Here is a 21,288-nt window from a genome sequence, read left to right as displayed (position 1 = left end):
CACGCGTGGTTATGGTCATACGTGTGCTGCCTCCCGCCGCTCATGACCGCCGCTCATTATATTATTTGATTATTCACCTCACTCAGGACCTGGAAGCTGGAACAGCGCTGGGTACAGCACCGCCGAAGACAGCATCGCGTGGACAGGTGAGTATTCTGCAAGCACAGTGACATCCAGGAGGTCATCGGAGTTCCCAATGAACTCTGATGAAATACTGATGACACCCGCGCTATAGCTTTACGGGTTCATCAGAGTTCATTGGGAACTATAATGAGTCCCCGATGCTGTCCCTGCGATGTTCCGGCTTTCAGGTTTTCACTACACACACAAACACACACACGTGTATACACTGAGCACATATACACACATATGTATACACATATAGCTGACACACATGGATACACCGAGAACATACACACATACAGCGCACATGCATGTATACACTGAACACATACGCACACTCTGCTGTATACTCACCCAGCGAAGCGGTCCCCGACACTGAAGTCTCCAGCGCTGCTCCGGTTTCCAGCTCCTCACTGCAGTGAATATTCAGTGAGTATAGTGAGTGAGCGGGGGTCAGGAGCTGGAGACAGCATCGCTGGAGAAAGGTAAATATAGGGAAAAAAATTATTAAAAAGACCCGTGTTTCCTCCGGTATGTGTCACACTGATGTCACACGGATCACATCAGTATGCGATCCAGATGACACCTGTGCTGCCGGAGAAAAAACGGACATGCCTGCGTGTGTGCATGCGGGGTTATGAGGGGTCACACAGTCCATGTGAAAACACGACCGTGTGAGTACAACGTAGAATAACATGGTTATGTGTGGCATTCATTTTAAAAATGGATGTCACACGTACCTAAAACACGGACGTCTGAATCCGGCCTTATGCTGATTTAAATTGATACCTTTGGTGAAGGAATCTGAACTCTGGTTCTTCTTTAATCAGCCTCTGACGTTTTCTTCTACTGACATCTCTGTTTATCAGGTTGGGACTGGGGGGAAGGGTATTTATCTGCTTCTCCACCCCTCAGCTCTGCTCCTATGTTTCTATTACTGCTCCATGACCTGCCTCCTTTTTCAAATTTCTTCCCACCTCTGTCATTGTGGTGGGCAGTGCATGTGCAGTGTGATTCCATGACAGTTTCAGGAAGCTCCACCTAAATTTGCAGCGCTGTGGAGTAGAGGGGTAGGGCTTCTCCTGTCATGTTTTTTGAAAAGTGGCTACGTTTTTGGTCACTAATAAGATGGGCTAAAAATCCTAAAACCGCTTAATTTCTAGTGTGTTAGAATTTCTGATGCCTGAAGCCCGTAACAAGCACTCCAAAAACCAGGATCATTGCACTTGTTTTCATCAATTTCTTCCTGCCTCATTTTGTAGATCTAAACTGCTTCCACTTTAAGGCTCACATCCAAACTTGTGTTGTACTCATATTACAATGATGTTACCTGTATAAGGCAACATTATCAGAATACAAAACCAGCACAAAAGATGCAGTTGTCACCTTGCATAAAAAATATTATTGTGCAGCTTCCACATTTCTTAAGGCCACTAAAAAGAGACAAAGTTTTGGAGATTTTCCTTTAACTTTTAACACCTTGTAATGATCCATATAGAAAATTCAGTATGTTTATATTATTGTTGGAAAGAAGGCAATATTATAATTCATAGTGTATTTTTGTAGGTAATTGTTGCAAAGAAGAAAATGTCTGCAGAGATATTTATGAATCCTGATTTCTTAAAAGAATTTATTGAATTGTACCGCTCTTTTCCTTGCTTGTGGAAAGTGAAATGCGCTGATTATTCCAGCAGACAGAAAAAAGCCGAAGCATATGAAACACTGATTAAGCTTTGTAAGACCGTTTGTCCCGCAGCAACTGTAGAGCTTGTTAAACATAAGATTGCTAATTTAAGAACAGTGTTCAAAAAGGAGCTAAAGAAAGTGGAGTCTTCAAGAACATCTGGTGCATCCGACGATGACGTGTACATACCACGCTTATGGTACTTTGACCTTCTCAAATTTACAATTGATCAGGAGGAGCAAATACAGTGTGTATTCAACTATCCTGAGACATATGATGCACGACCAGAGGAAGAAAACACTGATGACAGCCTAGAAAGTGCTGGGGAAAATACAAACAGCGCCCAGGTATGAAATTGCTGAATTTTGTCACAGAACATTAGGGTAATCTGTGTCCAGTACAAACTGTACTTTAGGGATCAGATGAGACGAACAATTTGATTTAGCTCTCACGCATGGTCAGTCACTCTGTAGGCTAGATGAAACCTGGTTCCATGACAGCTTGTTATTACAGTTAGAAGACCACAAAGAGCTGTTGGCATTTATTTTCCAGCTGCCATCCAACGTTTTCAGTTACTGACTGCTTCTACTTAAATAGATTAGTGTTGGTATTGCAAATGTTTATCTTATATACATAATAATCTCCCCTTAATAAGACTTTCTGCAAGATTGCTGTGTGTACAATTCTTTGAAGCAACACAAACCATGTCTGCATTGCATAAGATTGAAGCACGTATGTTTAGCAATATCAACTTTTTTTTATTAGTTATGGAATTGTTCACTTAAAGTATTGGCTAGTATATCAAGTTTATAGCAATACATTTACATTTTGTTGTAAACTCTGCTGGATTAAATAGATTTTTGTCTCCATTCCCACCCTGCCACATTGTGTTTATAGTGAACACCAGTTTTCTATGCTTAGAGACGGTCAGCACAGAATGACTGACTGTTTAAGGCCTGAAACACACGTCCACAAAAAACACGTATGTGTCTCGCGGTCCGTCTTTCGGGTCCGTGTTCCGTTTTGGATGTCCTTTTCTCCGGTACGTGTGACATCAGTGTGATGGCGTATGCTTGCCGTGCGTGTTGAATGCCCGTGTATGCGTAAGATACGTACGTGTCATGTCCGTGTGCAGTCCGTGTGTCTTGAGCTGTTTCACCATTAAAAAAAAAAAACAAAAAACGTACATGGACCGTATGGAAAGCACACGTCCATGGTCCGTGTCACGTACGTGCAGACACTGACCCATTGACTTTAGCGGGTTCGTGTCTGCGTGCTGCCGGAGAAACGCGGACATGTCAGCCGTGTTTAAAAACGCATGCACGTACAAACCACACGGACACACGTTCCGTGTGGCTTTACGTATCTGTGCCTGTACCATAGGGTAACCATGGACCACGTGTACTCGTGCCGCCGGTACGTGTCAAAAAGTCCCAGACACGTACCGGCGGCACGGACACATGTTGCAGGTCTAAGAGTAAGCACACACGGTGAGAAAAACAGAGTGACTGGAATGCGATAAAAAATCGTGAGCAAATTTTTTTTCTCAGCCCTAATTGGAGCGAGAAAACAATCGCAGCATACTGGAGGTAGAATCCAATTAGTTTTCACTCGCACCCATATAAGTCTATGGTTGCGAGAGAAACATCGTATTGCACTCTCGCACCGGTGTAATGCATCAACTGACAGTTGAGTAGATTAGGAAATTACTCCCTCCTTCTCATCCGCAGCGCCCGACCTCTCCCGTGGCTGTGCTGTGATCAGAGGATCACAGCACAATGGCATGACACTCGCATAACACTTGGGTTACACTCCAGTAGAGTGTTATGCGATTGACTCGCAATAAAGCCCGTGTGGCCCCAGCCTAAACCAGTACTGGCGCTTAGTGCATCGAGACGGGGCCACACATTTCATTAAGTGCACCTTTCCACCTGCTTGTTTTCTAAGTCTACACCTGAGAGATATTACCAAGGCCACACAGACGTTTTGTAGGATGCAAGTATTTGCTAAAGCAGACATGTCAGGAGAGGTGAGAGGTCCTTTGTTTAACCCCTTAACGACCCATGACATACTGGGTATGTCATGGTGACATGGTACTTAACGATCTATGACGTACCCAGTACGTCATGGCGAAATCGCAACCCCAGAGCCCCAGTGAGTGCAATTGGTTCACACAAACCTTAGATTTGAGAAGGAGGGGACGTCTGCCTGACCTCAGGAGGGGTGGTGCCTCATCCCCGGACCTACGGAGGCTGTGATTGGCTGAGCGGCGTTTCGTCAGCCAATCACAGCCACCGTAATGTTTCAACCATTGAAAATGGTTGAAACATTGAAATCCAGCCATGATCAGTGCAGCTGTAGCCCTGATCATTGGCTGGAGCTGGTGGTCGGTGCTTCACTCTCCCCCAGCTCTGATTCGAGAGATCGGCCTTGTGACCGATCTCTCCAAGCACCGTGGATCTGGGGTCAGTGACCACTCCCCTCAGCTTTACTCCGTACGTGGAAGCTGAGGAGAGCGATCCCTGCAAGTGCCCTGGTAAGCCCCTGCCCCCCCAATCGGCCACCCCTGCCCCCGATCCGCTGCCACAGTCGTCGATCCACTGCCGATCTCCTCTATCTGCTGCAGCTGCCTCCATCTGCCACCGCTCTCCCCCATCAGCCGCTGCCCCCCTCTGTGAGCTGCTGCCCGCTCTCTCCCATCCTCATTTGCTGCCCCCTCCACCATCTCACCCTCCCCGATCTGCTCGCTCTCTCCCATCTCTCACCCTCCCCGATCTGCTGCCCGCTCTCCCATCTGTCACCCTCCCCGATCTGCTGCCCGATCTCCCATCTCTCACCCTCCCTGATCTGCTGTACGCTCTCCCGTCCCTCACCCTCCCCGATCTGCTCGCTCTCCCATCTCTCACCCTCCCCGATCTGCTGCTCGCTCTCTCCCATCTCTCACCCTCCCTAATCTGCTGCCCGCTGTCCCTCATCAGCGGCTGCCCCCCTCCCTGATCTGCTGCCCGCTCTCCCTCATCAGCCGCTGCCCCCCTTCCATGATCTCCTGCCCCCTCTCACCCTCCTTAATCTGCTGCCCGCTCTCCCATCTGTCATCCTCCCCAATCTTCTGTCCGCTCTCTCCCATCTGTCACCCTCCCCAATCTTCTGCCCCCCTCCCTGATCTGCTGCCCCCCTCCCTGACCTGCTGCCTGCTCTCTCCCATCCTCTTCATCTGCTGCCCTCTCACCCTCCCAAACCTCCACCCCCTCTCACCCTCCCCGATCTGCTGCCCCCTCCACCACCTCTCACCCTGATCTGTTGCCCGCCCTCTCCCATCCTCCACCGCTCCTCCATCCGCCGCGCCCTCTCCCATCCGCCGCGCCCTCTCCCATCCTCCTCCGCGCCCTCTCCCATCCTCCTCCGCGCCCTCTCCCATCCTCCTCCGCGCCCTCTCCCATCCTCCTCCGCGCCCTCTCCCATCCTCCTCCGCGCCCTCTCCCATCCTCCTCCGCGCCCTCTCCCATCCTCCTCCGCGCCCTCTCCCATCCTCCTCCGCGCCCTCTCCCATCCTCCTCCGCGCCCTCCCATCCTCCTCCGCGCCCTCTCCCATCCTCCTCCGCGCCCTCCCCCATCCTCCTCCGCGCCCTCTCCCATCCTCCTCCGCGCCCTCTCCCATCCTCCTCCGCGCCCATCCTCCGCCGCGCCCTCTCCCATCCTCTGCCGCACCCTCTCCCATCCTCCGCCGCGCCCTCTCCCATCCTCCGCCGTGCCCTCTCCCATCCTCCATCCATCTTTTTTTCGATCCCACCTAGTTCCCCCCCCCCCCCTTTTGCAGCACATCCGTGCGTGTGTCCTGATTTTTTTTCTGTAAACTAAGAAAGAAATACAAATAAACTTAGTTTAAGGCCAGTAAAATTATACTGTAGTAATTGTCAACTACAGTATTTTTTACTGAATATTGTAAGGGTCAGCCCAGTGCCACAAGTTAGAGCAATGCACGAGTCTCACATCGCATCATCCGCCACGGTGGCTCTCTTCCAGACAAGAGTATGCGGCTGTGCCGGATGATGCGATGCGAGATTCGTGCATCGCTCTCACGTGTGACACTTGCTTTAAGGGGGCTTTACACGCTACGATATCGTTAATGTTTTATCGTCGGGGTCACGTTGTTTGTGACGCACATCCGGCGTCATTAACGATATCGTAGCGTGTAACAGGTTTGTGCGATCTAAAACGATCGCAAAAGCGGCAAAAATCGTTTGCCGTGGAGAGCTCGTCCTAAAACCAAAAATCGTTTATTTCTCATTAGCGATGTTGTTCGTCGTTCCTGCGGCAGCACACATCGCTGTGTGTGACACCGCAGGAGCGAGTAACATCTCCTTACCAGCCTCCACCGGCTATGCGGAAGGAAGGAGGTGGGCGGGATGTTTACGTCCCGCTCATCTCCGCCCCTCCGCTTCTATTGGCCGCCTGCCGTCTGACGTCGCTGTGACGCCGAACGACCCGCCCCCTTAGAAAGGGCAGGTAAGTCGTGTGACAGGGGAGCGCGATTTTGTGCGAAACGGGCAGCGATATGCCCGTGTCGCACAAACGATGGGGACGGGTACGCACAATAGCGATATCGGAACCGATATCGCTACCGTGTAAAGCCCCCTTCCTTTCTCGCCTTTTCATTGGGGGATACAGACAGTGGGTATTATGATGTCTCCAGGGAGGCGTGACACTAGATTTGAAAAAGTGTTAGCTCCTCCCCCCAGAGCATATACCCTAGCTAGGCAGGAAACTAACTCAGTTTTTTTTCTAGTGTCAGCAGGGAGGCTGACATGTCTGGCCTGAGCCCTACCAGGTGCCTTAGGCCGGCTTATTTTGTTTTTATTTTTTATTTTGTTTTTTCTTATTCATTCTATTTTTGATTATGGGGCAATACCAGGGTGCCTTGCCACCCTCGTTTCCCCCGTGTATGGGCAGAGGAAACCTGGCATGCACAAGCCTTCAGTCTTCCCTCACGCCCAAGTGGTCGGGTCTGCGTACCCCTCCAGGCTCCCTGGAACCACCTCACACCAAGGTAGCTCCAGAGGGCTAAGCAGAGCCGAGGACCTGCTTCACCCTTGAGCCGAAGATGCGTCCCTGAGATCCCCGCATCCCCGGACCGACGCGTCTTCAGACGGAGCCAGGAGCAGGTAGGGAGACGACGAGTCCTCTGTCCCCTGCATCCAAACCGCCGCCTGAAAAGGCGCCAGTGGGGCGATGCAGGCCGTGATCCCGGGGAGCCTCATTAATTTAGCCCCCGGCGTCGGCCTGCATTCTAGCAATGCCCCCTCTCACTTCTCTGGAAGCCACTCCCTCAGTCGCAGCGGCTCTCCTTCTGATTGGTCCCAGGGCTGGGACTAAACGTGACAGCCAATCAGTCTCCGGGGGCCGTCTCTCTCCTCCATGCTGCCAGAAACGCTGGACGCCATTTTCCACGTGAGGAGCAGACACGGGTGAGATCGCCTCCTTGGCTCTGCACTCCTATAACAGCGGCATAACGCTATCCCTATAGGGCTGTAGGACTCTATTGCTGACATGTGTAACCGCAAGGGTGATAAACCTTCCCAGGCGTCCTCTAAGGACCTTTACTATGCTTGTACCACCTGTGGACGCTCGTTTTCTATAGGCCGAAGCTATCCACTATGCCGGGGCTGCGATGCCCCTACTACCGTGTCACAACAGACCCATTTGCCGGACCAGGATGTCGTGCAGTCTTTGGATTCAACTCCGGCCAGGCAGCACCCCTGTCTGATGACGAAATGCCTGCATGGGCTCTTCTAATGTGTAAAAGGATAGAGGACCTTGCCGCTCAGATATCCCAGCCTTCCACAGGCTCCCACAGCCTTCCCTCGGCTCAGCTCCCTCAGGGGAGCCCACCTGCTTCGTCTGGTCCCTCTTCCCCAGAACGTAAAAAGACTGTTTCCAGAAGGCGCCATTGCGACCTCTACGCCTCATCCGATTCGGACGATGGTCAGTCTGACCGAGGTTCCGTGACTTTTAGTAGTCTCGATTCTGAAGACTCTGACTCTGATTCAGATGTCCTTTCTGAGTCTAGGCATATAGAAGACACATTAATTTTGGCTGTCAATCACTCTCTGTCGATTTCTGATCAGCCTCCGGACCCGACTTCTCAGTCGGCAATCAAGCGGGCCAAGAAGCCTCCTAAGTCCTTTGCCCCGGATACGGTTTTTCGTCAAATTATATCTAAACGGTGGGATCACCCTGATAAAAGGTTTAATAAAAAAAAACCTTCTCTTCATTTGCTTATCCCTTTCCATCTGAAATGGTTAAGACCTGGTGAGTACCACCTGTTGTGGATCCGCCAGTATCCAGACTGGCTAAACACACGGTCATGTCCGTTTCAGACAACGCGTCTCTCAAGGACTCGTCCGACTGCGCAGTTGATGCTGCGGTCAAATCTATTTTCCAGGCTTTGGGCTCCTCTCTTCTCCCCCTGTTTGCCTTGACATGGGTCGCGAGAGCTATGGGTGTGTGGAATAAGAACCTGCGCAGGATGCTTCGCGCTTGAGATCCTTGATTTGTTCTCTCTAGCCTCTAATTATTTTCTTAACGGCTCCCTAGATGCAGCTAGTTTGTTAGCCCTAACGGCGGCCAATGCTGTCTTTGCCCGCAGAGTCCTTTTGGCTAAAGATATGGAATGCGGACAGTGCCTCCCAAGAAATCCCTGTCCACACTCCCCTTCCATGGCCTTCGTCTTTTTGGAGAATCCTTAGACAAACTCATATCTGAGATGACTGGTGGTAAAAGTACCATGCCCTTTCGGCCTGCCCCCCAAAAACCATCAGCCCAAGGATCGTCCCAACGCTCAGATCGAGGATCCGGTCCCTCAAGGGGCTCTTCCTGGCTTTCCGACTCCAAGCAACCGAAACCCAAAGGACCTCGCCCTGTACAGGCCCCCTCAGCATGACGCCAGGTATCCCTCAGATCTGACTCCTGTTGGAGGGCGGCTTCTGCTTTTTCGGGATATCTGGCTAGACCACACCCACAATGCTTGGGTTCGAGAAATCGTCACCTCGGGTTACAAAATCGATTTCCATTCCTTGCCGGCCAACAGGTTTCTGCGTTTTCGTCTTCCAAAGTCCAAAACGCAAAGCCAGGCCTTATTTCAGGCCATAGCCTCTTTACAGAAGGCAAACGTTATCACTCCAGTGCCCCTGGAACAGCGCGGCAATGGTTTCTATTCAAACCTTTTTGTCGTCCCCAAAAAAGATGGCTCTGTCCGCCCTATCTTGGACCTCAAAAGGCTGAACAGATTCGTACGGATTCGGACCTTCCGAATGGAATCATTGAGAGCAGTGCTAGCCACCATGGAATCGGGAGAATTCCTAGCTTCCATAGACGTTCAAGATGCTTATTTACACATTCCCATATGTGTCTCTCATCAACGGTTCCTTCGTTTTGCCGTAGGACACCGTCCTTTCCAATTCAGGGCCCTCCCCTTTGGGCTGGCCACTGCGCCTCGGGTCTTCACAAAGGTCATGGCGGCCGTCATGTCCATTTTACACCCCAGAGGCGTCTGGGTCGTTCCCTATTTGGACGACCTTCTTGTCAAAGGGAGCTCTCTTCAAGTTTGCTCAGAAAGCGTGCAGATTTGCCTAGACACGCTGTCAAGGCTAGGGTGGCTTATCAACTTCAACAAGTCATTCCTCATCAGTGCATCACCTTTTTAGGTATGCTGATAGACACGGCTCAGTCCCGGGTTTTTCCTCCAGAAGACAAGAGGTCTTCCCTGATCCGGGCCGCCCAATCCCTCCGCTCTCGCCGTTACACATCCCTTCGGAATGGAATGAGAGTGTTAGGCAAGATGGTGGCAGTCATGGAAGCCGTGTCCTTTGCCCAATTCCATCTGCGCCCTCTAAAGTTGGATCTTCTATCCTCCTGGGACAAGAATCCAGCTTCTCTAGACCGGTCAGTCCGCCTATCTCGGACTGCGCTCAGCTCCCTCGTCTGGTGGACTCAAGTCTCATCCCTATCTCAAGGGAAGTCCTTCCGCCCTGTCCACTGGCAAGTAGTCACGACGGATGCCAGCCTGATAGGCTGGGGGGCGGTGTTTCTCCACCACACTGTTCATGGACGCTGGTCTCCTTCCGAGCGCTCCCTGCACATCAATGTTCTAGAGATCAGAGCCATATTTTTGGCCCTTCAGAACTTTCAGCCCTTACTATTGGGCCTCCCTGTTCGGATCCAGTCAGACAATGCCACGGCCGTGGCTTACATCAACCGTCAGGGAGGAACTTGCAGCAAGGCAGCGATGAAAGAAGTATCCAGGATTCTTCTTTGGGCAGAGAAGCACATCCCCATTATTTCAGCTGTCCATATTCCGGGGGTAGACAACTAGGCCGCAGGCTTTCTCAGTAGGCAACGTCTAGCGGCAGGGGAATGGTCCCTCCACAACGAAGTGTTCCATCAGATCACTCTTCGTTGGGGACTCCCAGATGTAGACCTCATGGCGTCTCGGATGAACGCCAAAATACATCCTTTCATATCCCGATCGAGAGGACCCGCTAGCGATCGGCTCCGACGCTCTAGTCTTTCCGTGGGCGCTGTTTCGCCTACCCTACATCTTCCCTCCGTTTCCTCTCATTCCGAGAGTAATCAAGAAAATCAAAGCGGAGGGAATCCCGGTGATCCTTGTGGCCCCGGATTGGCCCAGGAGAGCCTGATACCCAGAGCTTCTCCAACTTCTCGGTGACAATCCCTGGCGTCTTCCCGACCGCCCGGATCTTCTGTCGCAAGGTCCAATATTCCACCAGAATACAGCACAGCTGCAGTTGACGGCGTGGCACTTGAATCCTTGATTCTAGCCAAGTCAGGTCTTTCTTCTAAGGTAGTTCATACCATGCTTAATGCTCGGAAGCCCTCCTCCGCCAGTATCTATCACAGGACCTGGAAGACCTATCTTTCCTGGTGTGACCGTCATAATCGGTCGCCCCTTACCTTTTCAATCCGTAATGTTCTTGCCTTTCTGCAAGACGGTCTGGACTCTGGACTGGCTCTCAGTACCCTTAAGGGACAAGTTTCTGCCTTGTTAATATTCTTCCAGAAGCAGCTGGCTTCTCGTCCTCCGGTCCGTACCTTTCTTCAAGGGGTAGTGCATTTGGTCCCTCCTTATCGCCACCCCTTAGATCCCTGGGATCTGAATCTGGTTCTCGGAGCTCTTCAACTTCCTCCCTTAGAACCTCTGAGAGAAATCTCTCTTCAACGACTGTCTTGGAAGGTTGCCTTTTTAGTCACCATTACCTCTATCAGGCGAGTGTCCGAACTTGATAAACCATAAATTGAAAGAACAGATCCATTATAGTATATAAATCTTCAATTATGTTTGACCATGATCCCAACTCATACCATTTAGCTTACAAATGACCGCTGGACCCTCCGGTCTAAGGATCAGACGACCACTTATATATAGAAAAGGTTATATAACAAATCTTTATTTACCGTGTTTTTCCAAAAATAAGACCGTGTCTTATATTTTTTTTGCCCCCCAAAAAAGCACTAGGGCTTATTTTCGGAGGAGGTCTTATTCTTGGAAAAACACGGTTGGGGGTAAGTTTACCCCCCAAAAAGCAGACCCCCCCCCACTTCCCCGGAGACTCATACTCACCAGACCAGGACGTCTGCGTGGCTCCCAGGTCCTCCCTGTGATCTCCGGTCAGTGCTGCACGCTGTCCTACCCTTCTGCTGGCTGACCCGCTGACACACACAGCAGATCGCACACACAGCAGATCGCACACACAGCAGATCGCACACACAGCAGATCGCACACACAGCAGATCGCACACACAGCAGATCGCACACACAGCAGATCGCACACACAGCAGATCGCACACACAGCAGATCGCACACACAGCAGATCGCACACACAGCAGATCGCAGGCACACACAGCAGATCGCAGGCACACACAGCAGATCGCAGGCACACACATCCGATCACAGATGCACACACATCCGATCACAGATGCACACACATCCGATCACAGATGCACACACAGCCGATCACAGATGCACACACAGCCAATCACAGATGCACACACAGCCAATCACAGATGCACACAGCCGATCACAGATGCACACACATCCGATCACAGATGCACACACATCCGATCACAGATGCACACACAGCCGATCACAGATGCACACACAGCCAATCACAGATGCACACACAGCCAATCACAGATGCACACAGCCGATCACAGATGCACACACAGCCGATCACAGATGCACACACAGCCGATCACAGATGCACACACATCCGATCACAGATACACACATCCGATCACAGATACACACATCCGATCACAGATACACACATCCGATCACAGATACACACATCCGATCACAGGCACACACAGCCGATCACAGATACACACATCTGATCACAGGCACACACAGCCGATCACAGATACACACAGCCGATCACAGACACATCTGATCACAGGCACACACAGCCGATCACAGGCACACACATCCGATCACAGGCACACACATCCGATCACAGGCACACACATCCGATCACAGGCACACACATCCGATCACAGGTACACACATCCGATCACAAGCACACACAGCCGATCACAGACACACACAGCCGTACGCAGACACACACAGCAGATCTCTCACACACACACACACACACATCACATCCAGCACTTACGGCAGCAGGGAATGAGAGCAAGTCACGTGTCCAGCCGCAGGTCCTGTTCGTCGCGCTGCACCACACTGCCTCTCAGGATTCTCCCGGCGAGAAGAGATCGGTGTCGCTGGATGAGGTGAGTGTGTATGCGATCCGATGTGTGTGCGATCCGATGTTTGTGTGTGTGATTTGATGTTTGCGTGTGATCCGATGTTTGTGTGTGAGATCTGGTGTGTGTGTGAGATCTGATTTTGTGTGTGTGTGTGTGTGTGTGTGTGTGTGTGTGTGATCTGATGTGTGTAGGTGTGTGATCACTGCAGGTCCTGATGCTCAGTGTCGGGTGAGTGTAATTGCCGGGTGCCGCTGTCTATAATGAAGTGTCCTGCAGTAGCTGTAACTTTTTTAGCTGCATGGACACTTCATTATTGATCCGCGACTAGGGCTTATTTTCGGGGGAGGGCTTATATTTAAGCCTTTCTCCGAAAATGCTGAAAATCCCTGCTAGGGCTTATTTTGGGGGGGAGGTCTTATTTTTGGAAAAACACGGTATATTCATTATAGTTTGGAACACACAGTAGTCAGACAGTGTCAATTAAAATCATGTGCAAAAAATGTGCATTAAAACCTATCCAGGGCAGTGTGGTTGAGTATACAGTCTTTTTATACAATTTATGGCTGGGCGGATATGCAGAGTTGTCACATAACAATTCATATAACAATGTCACATAATAACCTGATCATAACATGAGTGTTCATTTATCCATGTTTGCAGTAAGAGTAAGGATTAATTCACCCAAGCAAGTAATCCATATGGTTACATACCATGCTAGAGATTCATGTAGTCATAAGGATCAGGATAGTATATTTAGATCCAGCTATATGGGGCAGATAATCAGACCCCTGCTATGCGAACGAGGCGATCCCACTGTTAGTAATATAATTACATGTAAAAAGATATCTGGGCTGAGTGAATCCACTCACCCAGCCCACTAACCAGTGGGATCAACACAATACCCATCGACGGCCAGTAGTTACCATGCATGTATTATTAGGGCATACCAACCCGCTGTAGCCATAAGGGTCACGACCACACTGCCCTGCACCCCAACGCGTTTGCCGCTAGCTTCGTCCGGGAGGTGCAAGGACAGTGAGGAAGGCACTATTTATGGACCATGAGTTTACTGCACCTGCACGCCGTCCGGTCTCCCCATCGCCCAACGCGGCACCCGGTGTCCCGGAAGTCACACCGCGTATGCGCGCAGTGTACAGATCCAATAGGACGCCACGAGACACGGTGGGTGAGGAGGTGACGCGAGCGGCGCGCGCACACACAGTGCAGCTATGGTAGACGTATCAGGTATGGGCAGAAGTAAGGGCAAACAGTTCATAAACATGTAAAATGCCTCAAAGTCAATCTCCGATATGGCAACGGCTAATTTTAACCATAAGGAAGACGTCACTATGATTGTGACTTTGATGCGCAGATAAGCTCACAGATTTTTATAACGTGCTGCACACATAGTGCAGCTATAGCAGACATGTTAGGTATTGGCAAAACTAAGGGCAAACCGTATATAGACATATAGGGTAAACCCTAAGGCAGTTTTAAACATGTATAAACAGTTTGTTTCAAATATGAATAGTAGTATCATTATAGTTATAATTTACATACTCATTAAATTCGGTATCTATTTAACATACTGTCAGATTATATGACAGTTCAAAGCTGATGTTATATGGTCCAATGATGTTGTCCAGATTCAGTTGGTAGATTCTGGTGCCAAACACATTGCCCTGTAGAATAAAACATAAAAAGAGATATACATTTAAAATACAGTGATAAGGATAAGTCAAAAGACAGTCATAACTTCCCATGCATTGATGTGAGAACTACAAAAAAGGTCTGAAACTAATTATATCATTCAACCCTTTTGGTTTAACTGTATCTAAAAGAGTAATCCATTTTGCCTCTTTTTGAGCAAGGATATTTTTATGGTTTCCACCCCTGGCCCCTAAGTAGATTTTATCCATTACCCTAAATTGGAGGAGTCTCCAGTTGTTACCATGGACTTCTCTAAAATGCTTAGGAATATTTTTCAGAGCCTCCACTTCTTCTTGGCTTGTGGCTTTAATGGCGTTTTTGATGTCACTGATGTGCTCCATTATTCTCACCCTAAACTCTCTGGACGTTTGGCCCACATATATGAGCCCGCAGGGGCATATGGCCCAATAAATTACTCCAGTCATGCGGCAGTTGATAAAATGTAAGATCTTGTAAGTCATAGTGTTGTTGAAATTAACCCCTTCACGACCATGGACGGAAAGATCCGTCATGGTGCCCTGGGCCTTAAAGACCAAGGACGGATCTTTCCGTCATGGCGGAATCGCAGCACCGCAGATTCGGGGAGGAGGGGACCTGTACCTGACCTCAGGAGGGGTGGTGCCTCCTCCCCGGACCTACGGAGGCTGTGATTGGCTGACGAACGCCGCTTAACCAATCACAGCCACTGTAATGTTCCAGCCATTTAAAGTGACTGAAACATTGAAATCCAGCCATGGTCAGTGCAGCTGTAGCACTGGCCATTGGCTGGAGCTAGGTGACCTCACTGGATCGCCCTCCACTAGCTCCAGTAGCTCTGATTGGAGAGATCGGCCTTCTGACCGATCTCTCCAATCACAGTGGACCTGTTGCCGGTGACCGCCCCCATCAGCTTCACTTGTCGGTCCCTGCAGCACGTCAGCACAGTGAGTGTATACAGTGCAATGGCAGGGCGACAAGCTCCGGTCCTATGCTGTTATGTGACCGGAGCATGGGACCCAGACGTTGCCGCGCTGCCATTGCACTGTATGAAACCGGCGAAAAGCCTCCCGATCCGCCGCCGCCCTCCATCTGCCACAGTGCCACCGCTCCCCCCGATCTGCTGGCCGGCCCCTCCCCCTCGTGATCGGTGCCCGCCCCCTCTCCGTTATGTGCTGCGCGCTCCCTCTCCTCCGTTATGTGCTGCGCGCTCCCTCTCCTCCGTTATGTGCTGCGCGCTCCCTCTCCTCCGTTATGTGCTGCTCGCCCCCTCCCCTCCGTGATGTGCTGCACGCTCCCCCCCCACCTCTCACCCCCGTGATCGGCTACCCGCCAACTCCCCTGTCACCCCCCGTGATGTGTGCTCCCTCCCCTGTCACCCCCGTGATGTGTGCTCCCTCCCCTGTCACCCCCGTGATGTGTGCTCCCTCCCCTGTCACCCCCGTGATGTGTGCTCCCTCCCCTGTCACCCCCGTGATGTGTGCTCCCTCCCCTGTCACCCCCGTGATGTGTGCTCCCTCCCCTGTCACCCCCGTGATGTGTGCTCCCTCCCCTGTCACCCCCGTGATGTGTGCTCCCTCCCCTGTCACCCCCGTGATGTGTGCTCCCTCCCCTGTCACCCCCTTGATGTGTGCTCCCTCCCCTGTCACCCCCTTGATGTGTGCTCCCTCCCCTGTCACCCCCGTGATGTGTGCTCCCTCCCCTGTCACCTCCGTGATGTGTGCTCCCTCCCCTGTCACCTCCGTGATGTGTGCTCCCTCCCCTGTCACCCCCGTGATGTGTGCTCCCTCACCTGTCACCCCCGTGATCTGCTGTCCGCTCTCCCTCCACCTCTCACCCCCGTGATCTGTGCTCTGCTCACCTCTCTCCCCCGTGATCTGCGCTGCGCTCCCTCTCCCACCTCTCACCCTCCCCGATCTGCTGCCTCCTTCATCTCCTGTGATCCTGCTGCCTAGATCCATCCTGTAGGGTAACTATCCCCAATCTCACCTCCCACTCCCCTTCCCTCCCATCCCCCTCCATCCTCTTTTCCCTCCCATCCCCCTCCATCCTCCCTTCCCCTCCATCCTCCCTTCCCCTCCATCCTCCCTTCCCCTCCATCCTCCCTTCCCCTCCATCCTCCCTTCCCCTCCATCCTCCCTTCCCCCCATCCTCCCTTCCCTCCCATCCCCCTCCATCCTCCCTTCCCCTCCATCCTCCCTTCCCCTCCATCCTCCCTTCCCCTCCATCCTCCCTTCCCCTCCATCCTCCCTTCCCCTCCATCCTCCCTTCCCCTCCATCCTCCCTTCCCCCCATCCTCCCATCCCTCCTTCCCCCCCATCCCCACTTCCCCCCCATCCCCACTTCCCCCCTTCCCCCCCATCCCCCCTTCCCCCCATCTCCCCTTCCCCATCTCCCCTTCCCCCCATCTTTCCTTCCCCCCATCTCCCCTTCCCCCCCATCTCCCCTTCCCCCCCATCTCCCCTTCCCCCCCATCTCCCCTTCCCCCCCATCTCCCCTTCCCCCCCATCTCCCCTTCCCCCCCATCTCCCCTTCCCCCCATCTCCCCTTCCCCCCATCTCCCCTTCCCCCCATCTCCCCTTCCCCCCCATCTCCCCTTCCCCCCCATCTCCCCTTCCCCCCCATCTCCCCTTCCCCCCCATCTCCCCTTCCCCCCATCTCCCCTTCCCCCCCATCTCCCCTTCCCCCCATCTCCCCTTCTCCCCCCATCCCCCCTTCCCCCCATCCTCTGCCGCTCCTGCATCCACTGCGCCCTCTCCCATCTGCCCCCACCCGATCCCGGCCGCCGCCGTCTCACATTCACAGATGCTCCCTTTATATGCCGCTGCCCCCCCATCTGCCGCGCCCCACCCCCATCTGCCGCAGTTCTGATCCATCCTGTAAGTATTGTTCGTGGCTCTTTTCTATCTATCCCCAATCGCATCTCCCACTCCCTCCCCCCCCCCCCCCCCTCCTCCCGCACCTGCTTGCCGCCAAGTGCTGATCAGCTACGTGATTGGCTGATCAGGTACGTAATTGTTGCTCTAGTTTTTGCTTTTTTTTGTGCACCCCAAATAAAAAAAAAAACATAACAAAACTTGAACAATTAAGTACCTGATCAGCAATCATCCTGCAGTCGTACTCGACTTTGGACAGGACTACTTTTTTCCATCCCACCTAGTCCCCCCCTTTTTTGCAGAACATTTGTGCTTGCGCCTTTTATTTTTTTTTCTATACCATGGGGGTCTAGTTTCCAAAATGGGGTCACATGTGGGGGAGCTCCACTGTTTCGGCACCTCAGGGGGTCTCCAAACACAACATGGAATACGCTAATTATCCCAGACAATTTTGCGTTTGAAATGTCAAGTGACGCTCCTTGCATTCTGAGCCCTGCTGTGCACCCAAACATTTGATTTCCACCACATACGAGGTGTCTGTGTACTCAGGAGAAATTGCACAATACATTTTATGGTGCAATTTTTCCTGATATCCTTGTGAATAAAAAAGCTACCTGGTTGAAGTAACAATTTTGTGGTAAAAAAAAATTTTTTTATTTTCCTTGGCTCAATGCTATTAACTTTTGTGAAGCCCCCCAGAGGTTCAAAGTGCTCAATAAATATCTAGATAAATTCCATGAGGGGTCTAGTTTCCAAAATGGGGTCACATGTGGGGAGCTCCACTTTTTCGGCACCTCAAGGGGTCTCCAAATGCAACATGGTGCGGCTAACGATTCCAGCTAATTTTCTGTTCAAAAAGTCAAATGACGCTCCTTCCCTTCCGAGTCCTGCCGTGTGCCCAAACAGTGGTTTTTCGCCACATATGAGGTATCTGCGTGCTCAGAAGAAATTGCCCAACAAATTTTGGGGGTTCATTTAATCCTGCTACCCTTGTGAATATGCAATATTTGAGGCTAAATTAACATTTTTGTTGCAAAAAGTAAAATGTTCATTTTTTCCTTCCACATTGCTTTAGTTACTGTGAAGTACCTGAAGGGTTAAGAACCTTCTTGAATGTGGTTTTGAGTAGCCTGAGGGGTGCCGTTCTTGGAATGGTGTTACTTTTGGGTGTTTTGTGTTATGTAGACCTTTCAAAATCGCTTCAAATGTGATGTGATGTCCCTAAAAAAAAGTGGCTTTGTAAATTTTGTTGTAAAAATGAGAAATTGCTCATAAACTTTGAACCCCTATAACTTCCTTTAAATTTTATTTTTTTTTCCCAAAATTGTTCTGAGGTAAAGTAGACATGTGGGAGATGTTATTTATTAATTATTTTGTGTCATATGTCTCGTTGGTTTTAGAGCATAAAAATTAAAAGTTTGAAAATTACAAAATTTTCGCGAAATTTCCGTTTTTTCACAAAGAAACGCAAAAAATATCGGCCTAAATGTACCACTAACATGAAGCCCAATATGACACGAGACAACAGTCTCAGAATCACCGGGATCCGTTGAAGCGTTCAGAGTTATAACTTCATAAAGTGATACTGGTCAAAATTGCAAAAAATGTCCTGGTCTTTAGGGTCAAAATAGGCCTGGGGCTGAAGGGGTTAAAGAATTCAGTGGATTTTGTGACCTGTGCACACGCTCCACAATCCCCACACGAATACGATCCCCATTTTGGGCCTTTAAAGGTTCCTAAAAAATTACTGGGGGATGGGGTGTAATGACTATGCACGACTAGATCTTTTATTGTTTTTGATTTCCTAGGAGTTATTGCTGGTTTAGAGGTGAGAATGGGCATCAGGTCATTATCAGATAAAAGAATAGGCCAGTATCCCTCTATAATTTTCGTCATCTCCCGCCATTGTGCATGGTATGATGTTATGTACCTTACCTTATGATCTTCATTTCTGGGGACTGTCTTATGGAGCTGGGATCGAGGGGTTTCCTTTGCTCGCATGTAGCCTTTTTGGATGGAATCCTCCCTATAGTGGCGAGATTGAAAACGCCTTTTTGTGTCCGAACTTGCGGCCCTTTCCTGTCGTTCACATTACCTGATATTCCATCATGATAAGGTGGTCCTTCGGCCTTCCCCCGCCTTTCTTCCGAAGGTCTATCTTCTTTCCACTTAAACGAGGACATTGTGTTGCCGTCATTCTGCCCGGCCCCGGTCCACTCCTTTGAAAAAGCCCTTCACACTCTAGATCTTGTCAGGGCTCTGCGGATCTACATTTCCAGAACAGCGCCGTTGCGCAAATCCGATGCCCTTTTCGTCCTCTCAGAAGGACACAAAAAGGGCAACCAGGCTTCGAAATCCACGATTTCTCGATGGATCAGGACTGCTATCTGTGAGGCTTACAAAGCACGAGGTTTTGTTCCTCCTCAATCTGTGCGGGCCCACTCTACGCGAGCAGTGGGTGCTTCCTGGGGTATCCACCATCAGGCTTCGGCGGCCCAACTCTGCAAGACCGCTACCTAGTCCAGTGTGCACACGTTTACAAAATTCTACAGAGTGCATACGCATCCTTCCGCGGATGCTGCTCTTGGAAGACAAGTCCTTCAGGCAGCAGTGGCCCATTTATAAGTGGCCACTGCTCGGTTTTCTGACAGTGTTTTGATATATGTTCACTGCAGTTACAGTTGTTAGTCAGCTCTTAGTCTGATGTTATACACTGTTAATAGTATAGTTCCCACCCAGGGACTGCTTTGGGACATCCCACTGTCTGTGTCCCCCAATGAAAAGGCGAGAAAGGAAATGACATTTTTGTATACTCACCGTAAAATGTCCTCCTTGGAGGTTTTCATTGGGGGACACAGCTCCCACCCTTGTGGTTTTCGTTGTCCTTCTCCTACTGCTTTTACACCAAACTGAGCTAGTTTCCTGCCTAGCTAGGGTATATGCTGTGGGGGGAGGAGCTAACACTTTTTCAATCTAGTGTCACGCCTCCCTGGAGACATCATAATACCCACTGTCTGTGTCCCCCAATGAAAGGACCAAGGAAGACATTTTACGGTGAGTACACAAAAATGTCATTTTAGTGTCAGTTGCAGGCGCTATTTATTTTTTTTATTTTTTTTCTGACGTCCGTATTTTTTATTTGGCCAAATTAATTTTTTTGTATGGGGGGTCTAGTTTCCAAAATGGGGTCACATGTGGGGGAGCTCCATTGTTTAGGCACCTCAGGGGAGTCTCCAAACGCAACATGGCGTCCGCTAATAATTCCAACCAATTTTGCTGTGAAATGGCGCTCCTTCTCTTCTGAGCCCCGCCATGCGCCCAAACAATTGATTTCCACCACATATGACGTATCTGTGTACGCAGGAGAAATTGCACAATACTTTTTATGGTGCATTTTTTCCTGATACCCTTGTGAAAAAAAGCTACCTGGTTGAAATAACAATTTCGTGGTTAAAAAAAAATATATATTTTCACGGCTGAACATTATAAACTTTTGTGAAGCCTCCAGGGGTTCAAAGTGCTCACTAAACGGCTAGATAAATTCCACGAGGGGTCTAGTTTCCAAAATGGGGTCACTTGTGGGGAAGCTCCATTGTTTAGGCACCTCAGGGGGGTCTCCAAACGCAACATCGCATCAGCTACTGATTCCAGACAATTTTGCTTTCAAAAAATCAAATGATGCTGCTTTTTTTCCGAGTCTTGCTGTGCGCCCAAACAATTGATTTCCACCACATATGAGATATCGGTGTAGGAGAAATTGCACAATATGTTTTATGGTGCATTTTTTTTTCCTGATACCCTTGTGAAAATGCTAAATTTTATGGCTAAAGTAACATTTTTATGTAAAGTAAAATTTTCATTTTTTCCTTTTACATTGCTTTGGTTGTTGTGAAGCTCCTAAAGGGTTAATAAACTTCTTGAATGTGGTTTTGAGCAGAGTGAGGGGTGCAGATTTTAGAATGGGGTCAATTTTAGGTATTTTCTGTCGCCTAGGTTTCTCAAATCACTCCAAATGTGATGTGGTACCTAAAAAAAAGGTTTTTTTTGTAAATATTGTTGGAAAAATGAGAAATTGCAGATGAACTTTAAACCCTTCTAATTTCCTAACGAAAAAAAAAATTTCAAAAATTGCGCTGGTGTA

The 21,288-nt window shown here is 50.0% G+C and overlaps 1 protein-coding gene across 2 annotated transcripts in view; it reads left to right on the top strand.

The window, feature by feature from the left end:
* Positions 1–21,288, top strand: part of LOC142296317 (uncharacterized) — a 231,115-nt gene that overhangs the window by 94,195 nt on the left and 115,632 nt on the right. For both annotated transcript variants that reach the window (XM_075339757.1, XM_075339756.1), the window contains exon 3: positions 1,690–2,154. In XM_075339757.1, coding sequence (XP_075195872.1) covers positions 1,690–2,154 — 465 coding nt within the window. The remainder of the gene's footprint in view (positions 1–1,689; positions 2,155–21,288) is intronic.

This window comes from Anomaloglossus baeobatrachus, chromosome 3 (genome assembly GCF_048569485.1).
Source record: "Anomaloglossus baeobatrachus isolate aAnoBae1 chromosome 3, aAnoBae1.hap1, whole genome shotgun sequence".
Classification (NCBI taxonomy): Eukaryota; Metazoa; Chordata; class Amphibia; order Anura; family Aromobatidae; genus Anomaloglossus; species Anomaloglossus baeobatrachus.
This window is presented reverse-complemented; position numbering and strand designations above follow the sequence as displayed.